General features: G+C 40.4%; 1 protein-coding gene across 1 annotated transcript in view; it reads right to left on the reverse strand.

Moving 5' to 3' along the window:
- Nucleotides 1–16,175, reverse strand: part of Myo6 (myosin VI) — a 235,266-nt gene that overhangs the window by 99,993 nt on the left and 119,098 nt on the right. Inside the window, exons 6-7 of the mRNA XM_045160127.1 lie at nucleotides 11,182–11,287; nucleotides 659–714 (exon numbers count right to left, since the gene is read on the reverse strand). Of these exons, the coding sequence (XP_045016062.1) occupies nucleotides 659–714; nucleotides 11,182–11,287 (162 nt within the window). The remainder of the gene's footprint in view (nucleotides 1–658; nucleotides 715–11,181; nucleotides 11,288–16,175) is intronic.

Here is a 16,175-nt window from a genome sequence, read left to right on the forward strand (position 1 = left end):
AATTCCAGGTCAGCCTGTGCTAGAGTGAGACCCTACCTCAAAAAAAACGCCAAAAGATTAAAACCAAAGATGAGAGAGCATTCTCACTCCATTTAGAGGCTGCATTAAGGAAAAGCAACCTGACAGGAATCTATGTACAGGAATGAGGCACAAAGTCAACACGATGAAGGGCTAGACCAGTCATCTTCAAACCAAAGATGAGGAGGCTTTGTAAGAGGACCCAATCATGGACAGCTTAAGGAATCAATCCACATACTTTTGGCTCTCAAGGAAAGACTTTTGTTAAAATAATTTTCCAAAACAAGAGCATCTTAATGCCAAGTAATTTTTTTTCATCTTTCCTTTATAAAGAAACAAGGTCTAGAAAAGAAACAGGAAACCAAAGAGCTCCATGTAATTCTTTTCTTCATTTACCCAATACTTATGCTATGCATCAGGCACTAGTATCCTGGCAGGCCTTGGAATCTGATACAGAGTTCCCTGCCTCCCTTGTGCTTTCACGGGGGAGGAGTACAGGAGAGAGAGACATGGTAAGTACGCATGCAGGTGGAGTTTGAGCAAAGACTTATGGGAGAGAAGAGCCTCCTGAATCTCTGGGAGAGAAACACTGTAAGCCACTGAAAGGATTCCTCTAATAAAAAATAAAAGTTAACAATACCTTCAACAATTCTATCATCAATATCTTGACCCGTTCCATAGGATTCAGTCAGGTACCTATTTAAAATATGAGAAAACACTTGGATGACAGAAATACGGCATACAATATATTTGTAATTTTAATATTTAGTACTGCCAAACAGTTATAACTCTTCTAAAAACATAAATTTAAATTCCAATTCAATTATGATGTTACAGGTTTTAATTTAACGTTTTGCATTGCCCAGCTAGCTCAGTCTGTAGAGCATGAGACTTATTTGATGGGGGGATGCACATAGAGAGAGAGAATGGGAGTACCAGGGCCTCTAGCCACTGCAAACAAACTCCAGACATATGCACCACTTTGTGTATCTGGCTTACGTGGGTACTGGAAAATCAAACCTGGGTCCTTAGGCTTCGTAAGCAAGCTCCTTAACTGCTAAACCATCTCTTGTGCCCCAGAATGAGACTCTAACATATTTTGGTTTTGTTTCAAATATAACATAGTAGGGAATATTCATCAACTAAAGAGATTCCAAACCCTTTTCAACAGACTCTTAACTGTACTTTATGGCTACAGAAAACAAGGCACCAGCCCTGGACAAACGGGAGGTAAGCTGAGCTGTTACCTGAAAAACACTGCTACAACTGTCTGCCTCCCACTTTTCAAAACACACAGCAATTGTTTATTTACAAGTGTCAATTACCAGTGTACAGCTGAACTTTCTGCTTATTTCATACACTAGCCACAGACTCACCATGTAACTGTTACTACAAGTGAGGAGAATAAGAAATTGAACCACTTAGAAGCCCGAGAGTATTGAGAAGTATTCATTTAACCAGAAATGATTATAACCAGCTTGCTAACTCTTCAACTGGATTTCCACAGTCCAAATAGCAAAATTTCAAAGCAAGTCCCACCACACAACAATCAATGAAGAACTGTAGCAGTAGGAACAGCCCTGAGAAAACCCATAGTGTGCTCATCCCCCAGCAACTTCACCACTGGAGTTAACTCCCCTGAGTATGTACATGAAAAGAAGGAAATCATAATGAGTGGTAGGGTTCCTTCCATTTTTTAAATGTTATGATTCAAAATAAAGGGTTGAGAATTAAATTTCATGGCAGCAAAAGGAATCTGTTGAGAGAAATGGTTAAGAGAAGTAGAAATAAAAAAGCCTACCAGGAGTGTTGGCACACACCTTTAATCCCAGCATTCAGAAGGCACAGATAGGAGGTTGGCTGTGAGTCTGAAGCCAGCCTGAGACTACAGTGAGATACTACCTCAAAAAAAAAAAAAAAAAAAAGGCACTCATCAATGGCTTAAGGTAAAAAATGATTTCAAAAACTCATTCTCCTCCCTATTCACTAGCTGTTAGGATGCTGAAAAGAGCTTTGCAAGCCTTTTGGAGAAGAAAAGTCATCAATGGTCTTAACTAGCAGTGGACCCAGCAAGCTTTACAGCTGTCCAGACAGGCCAAATGTACATACTGGTGCAATGAGTGGCATGTCTGTTTGGGGGAAAAACAACTGCTCTTTGATTTCATTTGGAGGGCTGCAAGGAAAAGAATTCCTGCCTGGTACTGAAAACCTAATTAAAAGCCTATGGCAAGCCAGGTATGGTGGTAAATGCCTTTAATCCTATCACTCAGGAGGCAGAGGTAGGAGGATCACCATGAGTTTGAGGCCATCTTGAGACTACACGGTAAATTCCAGGTCAGCCTGGGTTAGAGTAACACCCTACCTTGAAACACACACACAACCCTATAGCTGTAGAGGTGATAAGAACTAGAGGGGAAATGACTCCTGTTGTCTGGCTAAATGGATATATCATGCCCACCAAAATGCCCTCTAAATATTTATGTTTATACTCATATATTAATGCTACTCTCACTTTTGGTTGGAGAAGCTTCTCTTTGCAGATGGTGGTGATCACTGGAGAGACTCAAAACTCACCTAAGTACTGAGAAGAGTGGAGTGTTCAACACTTATTGAGACATCTCTAACACAACCTCCAAGACTCAGGCCCCACTGCAGAAGAGGTGGCAGGAAGAATTTAAGAGCCAAAGAAAGGGGAGGACTGCCTATAATACATACAAAATGGTCTTGGTATGTAGGAACTCACAGTGGCTAAAGCTATGTACAAAAGACATCCGTAGTAAGAGGAAAAGAAAAGGATGGCATCAAAATAGAAGGTACTACTTGGGAAAAAAAAGAGATTCAGGGGAAGAAGGATTTGGGAGGGAAAAAAGATGGTGGTAGGAGGAAATTTTTATCATAGTATGTTGCCTATATGTATGGAAGTTATCAGCAAAAAGTTAAAAAGCAGTACATAACAAAGAATGGAATATCCATTTGCATTCTGGATTTTGAAGGAATATTGCTAGACTCCCTTTGCCTTACTAAAACTGGTCTTCTATAGAATTCTCCCACAAATAACGTGTCACAGCTGGCTTTCAAAACCCTACAGATTAGCCTCCATATAAAATGTTTTTTAATCCTTATTTTTCATTTGCTAAGGTATTTATTTTTATATTTACATACATTTTCCCAGTTATTGTCCAAGTAAAGCTATTACTTTACATAGTACGCATGCACCTTGTTAATCCTTTTAACATTCTTTCATAATCATGTTTACCATCTTACATAATTACAGGTATATTGAAATAATTTCATAATATTTTCTAGAATGGACATGTAATAACTTGGTCATTCTACTGTTACCTAACATCATAGGAGTGAGATGGAATCTCAATGTAGTTTTAATCTGCACTTCACTGATGACTAGTGACATATAACATCTTTTTAGATGCTTATATGCCATTCATATTTTTTCCTTTGAGAACTCTCTATTTAACTCCATAGCCCATTTTTTAACTGGCTTGTTTGATTACTTATTGTTTAACTTTTTGAGTTCTTTGTATATCCTAGATATTAATCCTCTATCAGATATATAGCTGGCAAAGATTTTTTCCCATTCTGTAGGTTGCCTCTTTGTTTTTTCCCCGTGACCTTTGCAGTACAATGTCTTTTGTAATTTCATGAGGTCCCAGTGATTAATCTGTGGTTTTATTGCCTGAGCAATTGGGGTTGTATTCAGAAAGTCTTTGCCAAGACCAATATGTTGAAGGGCTTCCCCTACTTTTTCCTCTAGCAGTTTCAGAGTTTCAGGTCTGATGTTAAGGTCTTTAATCCATTTGGACTTAATTCTTGTGCATGGCGAGAAAGAAGAATCTATTTTCATCCTTCTGCAGATATATATCCAGTTTTCCCAAAACCATTTGCTAAAGAGGCTGTCTTTTCTCCAATGAGTATTTTGGGCATTTTTAATGAATATCAGGTGGCTATAGCTATCTGGGCTTACATCTGGGTCCTCTATTCTGTTCTACTGTTCTACATGTCTGTTTTTGTGCCAGTACCACACTGTTTTTGTTACTATGGCTCTGCAGTATAGGTTAAAATCAGGTATGGTGATACCACCAGCCTTATTTTTGTTGCTTAGTATTATTTTAGATATGTGAGGTTTTTTGTGATTCCAAATGAATTTTTGGATTGTTTTTTCTATTTCCATGAAGAACACCTTTGGAATTTTGATAGGGATTGCATTAAATGTGTAGATTGCTTTTGGTAAGATTGCCATTTTCACAATATTGATTCTTCCAATCCAGGAACAAGGGATGTTTCTCCACTTTCTAGTGTCTTCTGCAATTTCTCACTTGAGTGTTTTAAAGTTCTCATTGTAGAGATCCTTTACTTCCTTGGTTAGGTTTATTCCAAGGTATTTTATTTTTTTGGATGCAATTGTGAATGGGAGTGATTCTCTGATTTCATCCTCTGTGTGTTTGTTGTTAGCATATATGAAGGCTACTGATTTCTGTGTATTTATTTTGTATCCTGCTATATGGCTGTAGGTTTTGATCAGCTCTAACAGTTTGCTAGTAGAGTCTTTAGGGTCCTTTATGTATAGAATCATGTCATCTGCAAATAATGATAACTTGATCTCTTCCTTTCCAATTTGTATCCCTTTTATGTGTGTCTCTTGCCTTATTGCTATGGCTAAGACTTCCAAAACTATATTAAATAAAAGTGGGGACAGTGGACACCATTGTCTTGTTCCTGAATTTAGTGGAAAAGCTTCCAGCTTTTCCCCATTTAGTAATATGTTGGCTGTAGGCTTGTCATAAATAGCCTTTCTTATATTGAGATATGTTCCTTCTATTCCCAGTCTCTGTAAGACTTTTATCATGAAGGGATGTTGGATTTTGTCGAACGCTTTCTCTGAGTCTGATGAGATGATCATGTGATTTTTGTCCTTCAACCCATTTATATAATGTATTATATTTATAAATTTGTGTATATTGAACCATCCTTGCATTTCTGGGATAAAGCCTACTTAGTCAGGGTGAATGATCTTTTTTGATATATTCCTGTATTCTGTATGCCAATATTTTGTTGAGAATTTTTGCATCTATGTTCATAAGGGAGTGGGGTGTTAAAGTCACCCACCTCCACTGTGTTTGGTGTTATCTGTGACCTTAGTTCTAATAGTGTTTGTTTGACGAATTTGGGAGCCCCCATGTTAGGTGCATATATGTTTAGGATTGTAATGTCCTCCTGTTGGAGTGTTCCCTTAATCAATATGAAGTGACCTTCCTTATCTTTCTTGACCAACGTTGGACTGAAGTCTACCTTGTCAGATATTAGGATAGCAACCCCTGCTTGTTTTCTAGGCCCATTTGCTTGAAACACCATTTTCCAATCTTTCACCCAAAGATAATGTCTATCCTCTGTAGAAAGGTGAGTTTCTTGGAGACAACAAGTTGTAGGATCCTGCTTTTTAACCCAGTGTGCAAACCTATGTCTTTTGGTTGGGGCATTGAGGCCGTTGATATTAAGAGATATTGAAAGGTGTGTATTTATGTTTGCCTTTTTTTTTTTTTTTCTTGTGGTTCCGGTTCTACCTGTGCTCTCTTCTGTTAACAAGTATTTGAGTATTGCTTGTTTTTTCTAGGTTCCTTATATGTATACTTTTCCTTTTCTTCAGCATGGAGGATCCTATCAAGTATATTCTGTAGAGCTGGTTTTGTCTTCAAATACTCCTTTAACCTGCTTTTGTCATGGAATATCCTTATTTCTCATTCTATTTGAATGGATAGCTTTGCAGGATAAAGTAACCTTGGTTAAGAGTTACTGTCTTTTGTAACTTGGAATTCATCACTCCAAGCCCTTCTGGTTTTTAAAGTTTGTGTTGAATAATCTGCTGTAATCCTGATGGGCTTGCCTTTGTAGGTAACTTGATTTTTCTAACTACTGTCAGTATTTTTGCTTTGGTTTGTGTGTTTAGAAGTTTGATTATAATTGGTGAGGAGAGGTTTCTTCCAGGTTTTGTCTGGCTGGGGTTCTAAAGGCTTCCTGTATCTGCATTGGCACCTCTTTCCCAATTTGGGTGAAGTTTTCTTCTATGATTTTGTTGAAGACACCTACTATACCTTTGGAGTGGAATTCTTCTCCTTCTACTATGCCCTGAATTCTTATATTGGATCTTTTCATAGTATCCTGAATAGCTTGACATTCCCACTCATACTTTTCTGTAAGTTTGTCTTTCTCTTTGTTGGACTGTATTAGATCTGCCACCTGGTCTTCTAGCTTAGATATTCTGTCCTCTCTTTCATCCATTCTACTGGTGAGATTTTCTACAGAGTTTTTTATTTCATTAACTGTGTTCTTCATTGCTAGTAATTCTGCCTGGTTTTTTTTTTATTATTTCTATTTCCTTATTTATGTCTTGTATTGCGTTCTTTATTTCATTAAATTTATGTCCTGCATCTTCTTTGATTTCCTCTCTGATTCCTTTGATTTCCTCTGTCATTTCTTCTTTGATTTCTTTGATTTGTTCTTTGACTTCTTTGAACATGTTTACAATCATTCTTTTGAAATCTTTCTCAGGCATTTCCTCTAACTTGTTCTCACTGGAGGTCATTTCTGATGCAGTAATACTTTTAGGTGGATTTATATTGTCTTGATTTAGTGTTTCTTGTGTTATAATGTATATATTTTTGCATCTTGGATTAAGTTAATGCTTGGCTTTTTTAGCTATCTGGGTATTCTTAGCTGTATCAATTGATTTGATGTTAAATATCTTCAGGGTTGGCGCTTAAGGTGTTAGGTGTGGCTCTTAAGACTCTCAGAGTATCTACAAAGATGTTCCTAGGGGTTGTTTCCCTGCTATGGGAGTATTCAAGTAGGCTGAGTGGAATAAAATACAGGTAGATTCTAAAATTTAACTAAACACTGTACACATTCAATCAAAAACAGCACCGAATATTTATGCAAGAGTAGTTATTATAACAACCAGATCCTCTATCAACAAAGAGGTTAAGATTTCTGGACTGTTGAGGGATCCAAGTCAGCTTGTGACCAAGTAAGAACCTTCCCTGATGCAATCCCAGTTACCTTTTTGGATGATTTTGGTCTCAGTCAAGTTGCTGGCTGGGTCGTTGGGCTGCTGTTCTGATTTCTGGAGCTGGGCACTGGGTTTTCCTGCGGGGCAAACCGAGCCTGGCAACTGTGGCCCTGCAGATGGCACCCCCGCTGCTGAAACCGCCACTGCTGCTCCTGAAGCTGCCGCTGCTGGATCTGTCGCCACTGCTGCTAAAGCTGCCGCTGCTGGGTCTGTCATCTCTCCTGGGTCCACTGCTGCTGCTGCCACTGCTGCTGCTACTTTAGCTGCCACTGCTGGATCCTCCGGTGCTGCTGCTGGATCTGCAACTGCTGCCTCTGAAGCTGCTGCTGCTGGATCTGCCGTGCTGCTGCTACTGGATGTGCCACTGCTGGAGCCGCTGCTGCTGGTGCTGGATCCGCTGATGTTGCTGCCGGACTCTGCTCCTGCTTGGGTCCTGCTGTTGGCTCAAGTTGTTGTGGCTGGGTCCTGGGACCGTTGCTCTGTTCACTGGAACTGGGCACAGGTGGTTGGGGAGAGGAGGGAGCCACAGCTGCTCTGGTTCTCTCGCTGTTCCACATGTCCTTCTACCTTGTGATCTGTTCCTCCGTTGCTCACTGCCGCTCTCCCTTCACGTTTCCTGAGTTGTGGAGAGCTCCAGTGTGAGTGGAAGCTCCCCTTACCTGGCTTTTCCTGTGGCTGGAGCAGAGCCTGGCGGCTTTCTGGTGCACTGCCACCACCGCAGTTGACGGACCCACCGGGGCCGCTTTGGCCAGCCTGTGCAGGCTCTGGATCTCTTCTACTTCTCCACTGCCATTTCAATTTCCTATACACCTCACTTTTTTAGTGTGTATTTTGCTGAGTTTTTTCAGTCTTCTCCCCCCCCACCTAGGCTGTTTTGGCGTGGTACCTAAGCTGCCATCTTAACAGGAAGTCCAGTTTTTTGTTTGTTTTTTAATGATAGTACCCACACTACAAAACTATGTCATAAAGTATATAAAGGTATTAAAATTAACCCATTCAGGGGGTTGGAGAGATAGCTTATCGGTTAAGTTGCTTGCCTGAGAAGCCTAAGGACTCATGTTCAACTACCCAGAACCCACATAAGCCAGATGTACATGGTGGTGCATATGTCTATAGTTCCTTTACAGTGGTTAGAGGTCCACCCATTCATTCTCTCTCTCTCTCTCTTTCTCTTTCTCATAAATAAGTAAATAAAATCCTTTTTAAAAATTAACCCATTTATCTGGGTATAGTGGCACACACCTTTAATCCCAGCACTTGGGAGGCAGACTACCATGAGTTCAAGGCCACCCTGAGACTACATAGTGAATTCCAGGTCAGCCTAAAGCGAGACCCTACCTCAAAAAAATTTTTAACCCATTTAAATATCTGTCACCTCACTTTTGAAATGCACTATTTAAATAGCCATAGTAGTGAGAAGGAAATGACCGCTTATATTCACCTTGCTGTCTGCTGCTGCAGAGCTGGAATTACTCAGGTCCATGCATTTAAGCCCAGCCACTTCTGGATGATGTACCCAGGTGTGTTGGTTTCTTTCAGATTTTGCCCCAGATACAAAATAAAAAGCCTTAGCAGTTAAGCACCTGCCTGTGAAGTCCAAGCACCCAATTTCAATTCCCCAGAACCCATGTAAGCCAGATGCACAAGGTGACACATGCACACAGATGGCATTTGTGTATAAGGTGGCACATGCATCTGGAGTTCGTTTACAGTGTGACTAAGGCCCTAGTGTGCCAATTCTCCCTCTCATAAATAAAAATAATAAATAAAATGGAAAAAAAAAAAAAAAGCCTGGCTGCTCACGAGGCTTTTAGTGGGCTTCTTCCTCTTTTCTGGCTCCTGGGCTGATCGTCTCTCAGCATCTGAGGTTTTTGCCACCGGTAAGGTTTTGGCCTTTCTACCCCAGCAGCTTAGCTGCTGCCATAGAGGGAAAGGATACACCTGGGCCCTTAGACTATGTGGACATTTCCACTCCTTACCCTTTGGTTCTCAAACTAACCTCTCCAGCCATTCCCCCCTTCTTCGATCTGCAGACTCTTCTCCAACCCTCCTGACCTTTGTAAATATAATAATTCATAAAAATAACCCTACTCAGTCTTGTTTTATTTCAATTTTTTAAGTAAAGCAGACATGAGCTCAGGTTTTCAGTTTGTGTTTGAATCCCCAAAGTAAATCCTATTTCAGTAGAATCAACTCAAGTTCCTATCAACAAATGCACAAATAACCCAAATGTAGTAAATGTCTACAATGGAATATTATTCAGCCCTAAAATTTAGGGAGGAAATTCTAATACATTCTACAAGATAGGGCACATACAGAACAGGCAATTACATTTTTCTTTAAGAGACGGGTATGACAGTTAAATTATTCCAACTTGATCATACTGGGAATCCTGTGAGAGAGGTTTGAGCAGGTCTGTGCTGTGTGGGTGCTTCCAAGTATAAACGGAGGGAAGAAATGCTTCCTCTGGAGTGGGTGGCCCTCCCGGTGGGGAACTATATGTAAGGAAGCTCCAAGAGAACGTGACGTCCTTCTTTAGTCTGGCTACCAATGGTTCTTACTCAGTGCATGTGTTTACCCTCTGGCTATCCGCTGGACACTGGAACCCCACCTGCATGAAGCCTTGTGGGCTGAGCAGCTACCAGGTTCTCTAGACAGCTATTGCAGACAGCCTGTACACTGTAGCTAATCCAACAAATTCACCCCCCACCTGTTTGTTTTGTTTTAGTTTGGTTTTCAAGGTATGGTCTTGCTCTCTGGCCTCAGGCAGACCTGGAATTTGCTATATAGTCGCAAGGTGGCATCAAATTCATAGTGATCCATCTACCTCTGCCTCCTGAGTGCTGGGATTAAAGCTATGTACTCCCTTTTTAATACATATTCATTCTACCACTTCTGTTCCTCTAGAGAACCTGATTTGGAAGGAATTCCCCACTCCTGGGAACTGACTGGTTAACTCTGAATGGCAATGATTGACTAGGGACAGGATGGTTGGGGCTCTGGAATTCCCCATTCTGGGAGTTTAGCCAGAAACAATGTTGCAGTGGTGGCTGGCTACTTCTAACACTTCTCTGGTGGTAGCTGACAGGTCAAGCTTATCTGTTCTTTCAGCCCACATTCTTTCAACAGAATTCTATGTTACTATTAAACTTTCAATACACAATCAGTTTAAGACACTTTCAATCATAGGCAGCAACAGTTTCAACATACTTTAAGGCCCCTGAATTCAGTTCTCAAGTTGAGTTACCCACTTTCAGGGCTGCTATCCTTAGGGGTGCTTTAATGCTTGAAATCAAGTTTGCAGTTCCTATCTTTGCGATAATTCTGAATCCTGTTTAATAAAAGTCCACTACCTACATTTCTCTAACAGCCCTGTACTTGTCTCATGGCCCTGAAATGGTATACTCTTTACTGCTTCCTGGATAAAAACTCATTCAAGCAGAGCTCACCAAGAGCAGAGCTGCTCCCCTCCCATTTCAGACTGATATACAGGGTTTCACTGTGTTCTCCAGGCTGACACCAGTGTCTCTAACACAATCCTCCTGCCTCAACCTCCAAAGCAGCCTGGATTACAGGCACATGTCACCATGACTGACCAAACATGGATGAATAATAAAGCATACTGAGCTAAATGAAATAAAGAAGTCATGGAAAGCTGGGTGTGGTGGTGCACACCTTTAATCCCAGCACTTGGGAGGCAGAGAGGTAGGAGGACTGCTGTGAGTTCGAGGCCACCATGAGACTACATAGTGAATTCCAGGTCAGCCTGAGCTGCAGTGGAAAAAAAAAAAAAAGGAAAAAAGTCGTGGAAAGAATAACACTATACAATTTTATTTATGCAGGGTACCTAGAATAGTTAAATTCACAGAATTCAAAGCAGCTATAGAAACTGAGTAGTATAGCTTAATAAATGAAGCATCTCAGGTTTTGAGAAAAAATTCTGGACAACAATGTGAATATGTTTAACATTATTAAAATGTACATTTAACAAATGATTAAAGTAGTAAGTTGTATGTTAAACATTTTTACCACCATTTTAACACCAACCAGTTCAAAATATTTCACATTAGCTAAAGACTTACCTTAGAACAAATTTTGTATTTTCTGTTTTCCCAGCTCCAGATTCTCCAGACACAATGATAGACTGGCTCATCTTTAGCACCTTCATGTCCCGAAAAGCCTTATCAGCTGGGGGCAAGCAGCATAGTAATATGTTCAACAGAGCCTTATCAACTGGGGGCAAAGTCACAAGCAATACATCCAACAAAGTGACTGATACAAAGTTCACTTAGAAGTTTCTTCTCCTGAAGGGATGCTAAACACATCTACAGACATTCACTTGTAGTACACTATCTTATAAACAACTCTTGACTTTGTATGATAACATCCCCATATGATGAGTTGTGGCTCAGCTTGACCAAATGTCAGAGCAGATCTACACAGGGCTAGAAAATGCTCAGTATGCATAACTAGTAAAAGTCCCCAGTGAAAAGAAAGGAGTATAAGCTTCCAATTAAGAACCCTAACAACCAAAACTTCTGCTGGACAGAACACATTTAAAACAAAATAAATCTGGGGCTGGAGAGATGGCTTAGCAGTTAAACGCTTGCCTGTGAAGCCTAAGGACCCCAGTTCGAGGCTCAATTCCCCAGGACCCACGTTAGCCAGATGCACAAGGGGGCGCACGTGTTTGCAGTGGCTGGAAAACCAGGCATGCCCATTTCCCTCCCCCCAATTTCTGCCTCTTTCTCTCTGTCTGTAGCTCTCAAATAAATAAATAAAATAAACAAAAATAAAATAAAATAAATCTGTCAAGTATTAGTCTCTGTAATACTATTAGATTTTAATATCTTTTAAAAAAATATTTTATTTTTATTTACTTATTTGAAAGAGAAAGTGGGGAGAAAATGGGTGTGCCAGGGCCTCCAGCCAATGCAACAGAACTCTAGACACGTGTGCATCTGGATAACATGGGTCCTGGGGAATCAAACCTGGGTCCTTTGGCTTTGCAGGCAAACACCTCAACTGCTAAGCCATCCCTCCAGCCCAAATTTCAACATCTTAAAAGAATTTTTCAGTATTTCAAAGCCAGGAAAAATATCTGTCCTGCTTACATGCCAAAACTTTAAGCTATAATACCTTAAATGTTAAGACTGTACAAACTAAGCACAATTTGATTCCATTAATGAGATCTAAAATTAAAATAGTTGTAATCATTGTTCTTTCTATACATAACATAAAGTGGCATAAGTCACATTCAAACGGACAAATATCCCATGTTTTCTCTGCTAAAACATGAAAGTCAAAGAGAGGATAACTTAGGAAGGTGAAGGGACCTACAGGAAGGAAGAGGGAACAAGAGAAGGTAATTAAGGAGGAGATATGATCAAAACATAAGCTATACAATCCTATGAAAATGTCATCATATCAGGGTCCCATTGCGAAGAGGTGGCAGAATAAATTTAAGAGCCAAGGAAGGGTAGGATGCCTTACAACATGCTCCTCCAGACACAAAATGGCCTGGATATCCATGACCTCACAGTGCCTGACACTACCTACACAAGACCATCATAATAGGAGGAAAAGATCATGACATCAAAATAAAAGAGAACAGCCAGGCATGGTGGTGCACACCTTTAATCCCAGCACTCGGAAGGCAGAGGTAGGAGGATCACTGTGAGTTCGAGGCCATCTTGAGACCACAAAGTGAATTCTAGGTCACCCTGGACTAGAATGAAACACTACCTCAGGAAAAATAAATAAGAGACTGATTGAAAGAGGGAAGGGATATGATGGAGAGTGGAGTTTCAAAGAGGAAAGTGGGGAGGGAATTACCATGGGATTTATAATTATGGAAGTTATCAAAAAATAAAATATAAATAAATAAATAAAAAGAAAATGTCATAATGAAACCCATTACTTTATACAATGAACTAATGTGAAAAAAAAAAACAGTTCCTAAGCAATTGGCTCAATAAAATAACTATTTTTCACTTCAAACATGCTACCCATACCACTGAAAAAAAGGCTTTACAAATGGCTTTTACTCTAAAGATAGAATGCAAAACACATGCTATGGTTAGGGTATCCCAGGGGTCCACTGTGACTGAAGCTTGTCTGCAGGGTGGTGCTGCTGGAAAGAAGGCAGTGGGACTTTTGAGGAGAGGGCACAGTGAGAGGTCCTTAAATCATTGGAGACATGCTTTTGGAAGGTAGTTCTCATCTAACCCCTTGAGTTCTCACAAGAGTGTCATCATAACAGTAAGCCTGGTCCCTCCCAAGCCGCTGTCTTCCCCTAGTTGGAGAGCAGTCACTGCTTCCTTCAGCCACTGCTATCCCTCCAACGTTGAGGGGATGCAGTTTAAGGGTAGGGATGCGGGGGGCACATGACAAAGCCTGTATAATGCTATTTGGATTATGAACCTTCAAAATGAACTAAATAAGCCACTTCTTCATACCTCGAAAAACCAAAAAAAGAAGAAGAAGAAGAAGAAATACAGATGGCATATAAACATCTTTTAAAAAGTACATCTTTAGCCATCAGGGAAATGCAATTTAAAACTACTTTGCGGCCTCCCGGGCGGCAGAGGCCCCTGCTGGACCACGCACGTGACGGGCGGGGCGGGGAGGCCGCCTCACGTGCTTGTCAGCGGAAGTCACCCGGAGGGCGCGAAGCAGCGGGCTGACGGGGATGCCCCTGCCCGAGCCCGAGCCCGAGCCGGGCCGAGAGCGGGCTTCAGGTCCGCTTTTGAGAGCGCAGTGCCGCCCTGGTACTGGGGCTCACGGCAGCTTTTGCTGTGAAGACTGGGACTCCATTTGGCTGCCTGCTTACTAAACATTTCAGAAGCCAGAAGGAAGTACATTGTTGAGAGCATAGCAAGAGCAGCAGTTTGGAGAAATGGTAGGAACAACAGAAAATTGAAGGGGAAAACATCCTGAAGTATCAGTGCTCAATATCTTTTCTGATCAAGCATATAACAGATCAGTTATTACAATAGTGGCTTCTATTGATAACCCGGTGAACTTTGGGGTCTTTTGCGGAAGGTGAATCACCTGCCTTTGTGGTTAAGAAGGCCACGTTTAGTTGAAGTGCATGCTGAAGCTCATCTTGCCTGGGCTGATAAATCAGCATGGAATGAAACATGGGAGGCAGTTGTGCTTTGGGAAGGGAGCATGGAATCTTGAATTGGGCTATAGGTTGAAAGGAAATGGGCTCCTTGTCCATAAGGATATGGTGAGGTTTGGTAGGACAACTTAAATTTGAAGAGTCACAATTATGTAAAGAAAAACATATATCAGTACTTGATAAAGGATCAAAAATATTTTGAAATAAGTTTGTTTTCAGTTTGGAAAAAGGCATGTTTCTTTGGAGACTGATGTCCTGAAAGATAACTTCTAGCAAACATAGGACTGAAATGTGAAATCTGCTTTTATTTCAATTGATAAAATGATCACTTGATACTATTAGTGGATTAGTAGTAACATAAAACTATTAGTGGTCAGTAAAATGTATTTATGTGTCATAATTAAATGAAATATCTGTGTCCTGTATATGTGCAAAACTGAATATTTATGCTTTTAAGTTTCTGTGAAGTTTAAATACTTTAATGTTATTACTCATAAATCATTCTGAAAATAACAAGTAATTATAGAAGAGTAATTGGGAAAAATTGAAAAAATTGAAAGTAGCCAGTTGTAAAAAACACAATAACAAAATTGTCTAAGTCCAATAAACATTGCATATTCCTTCAGTTTAGGAAGGAAAATCTAGAAAAAAAAACTACTTTGAGATTCCATCTCACTCCTGTCAGAATGGCTATCATCAAAAAAAAAAAAAAACAAATGACAATAAATGCACAGAAAAAGAGGACCCCTTCTACAATGCTGGTGGGAATGCAATCTGGTTCAGCCATTGTGGAAATCAGTGTGGAGGTTCCTGAGACAGCTAAAAATAGATTTACCATATGACCCAGCTATACCACTCCTAGGCATATATCCTAAGGACTTGTCTCACTACCTTAGAGACTCTTGCTCAACCATGTTTATTGCCTCTCTATTCCCAATATAGCTAGAAAATGGAACCAACCTAGATGGCCCTCAACTGATGAGTAGATAATGAAGATGTGGTACAATTATTCAATGGAGGTCTATCCAATGATTTTAAAAAATGAAATTATGAAATTTGCAAGGAAATGGATGGATCTGGAAAGGATTATACTTAGTGATGTAACCCAACCTCAGAAATCCAAATGTCACATGTTTTCTTTCATATGTGGATCCTAGCTACAATGATTGGACTTCTATGTGAGTTGGAATAAAACTCAGTAGCAGAGGTCAATAAGATAGAAAAGGGTAAAAGGAATAGAAAGAAAGGGGATATAAAGGGAGGCGGGGGGGGGATGACTTAAGAAGATGGTATTGTACATATATGTAAGTAGAAGAACAGATTACTGGGGATGGAAAGGCCTAAGTGCGGTCAAGGGAAGAGATTGAGTAAAGGAAAGGTAGGGGGAGAACTAATCAAAATCTAAGAGGGTATAAATAAATGATATGGAAACCTATTTTTTTGGACAATGGAACACCCAGAAGCCATAGATTGTTACTAGAAAATTTTCAGTGCTAGGGATGGGATACCTTCCAGTGAGTTCTTGGCTAGGGAGGTACCTGATACCCCACAAAACATCACAGGCCATTGCCAAGGGCCTTGTTTTCCCACCAGGAATAGATGTTAAGACCGTATTGCTGAAAACTCCACATGCTTGCACTGTAAGGTCACTAAGAAACCAAACTGAAGCTGATATGAAAACTTCCTCCCTGTAGAGCAGCTGACAGCTGGAAAAAGCTATGCTACATGCAGTTCCATGGAACAAAGAGAAATTACCAGTGGAGATAAACAACAGTGGACACTGCAAGCCTTAAATTTAGCCAGCCAGGCCAAAGAAGCCATCAGGTGCAAATGTCTGTTATGGGAGAAACCAACAGCTCTCTAATTGGACTGGAGCCTGCTCCATGGGAGGGAATACATGCCTGATACTGAAAACCTACAACAGGGGTAGTCATGAGCTCTAGGGGTATA

This window comes from Jaculus jaculus, chromosome 10, assembly GCF_020740685.1.
Source record: "Jaculus jaculus isolate mJacJac1 chromosome 10, mJacJac1.mat.Y.cur, whole genome shotgun sequence".
NCBI lineage: Eukaryota > Metazoa > Chordata > Mammalia > Rodentia > Dipodidae > Jaculus > Jaculus jaculus.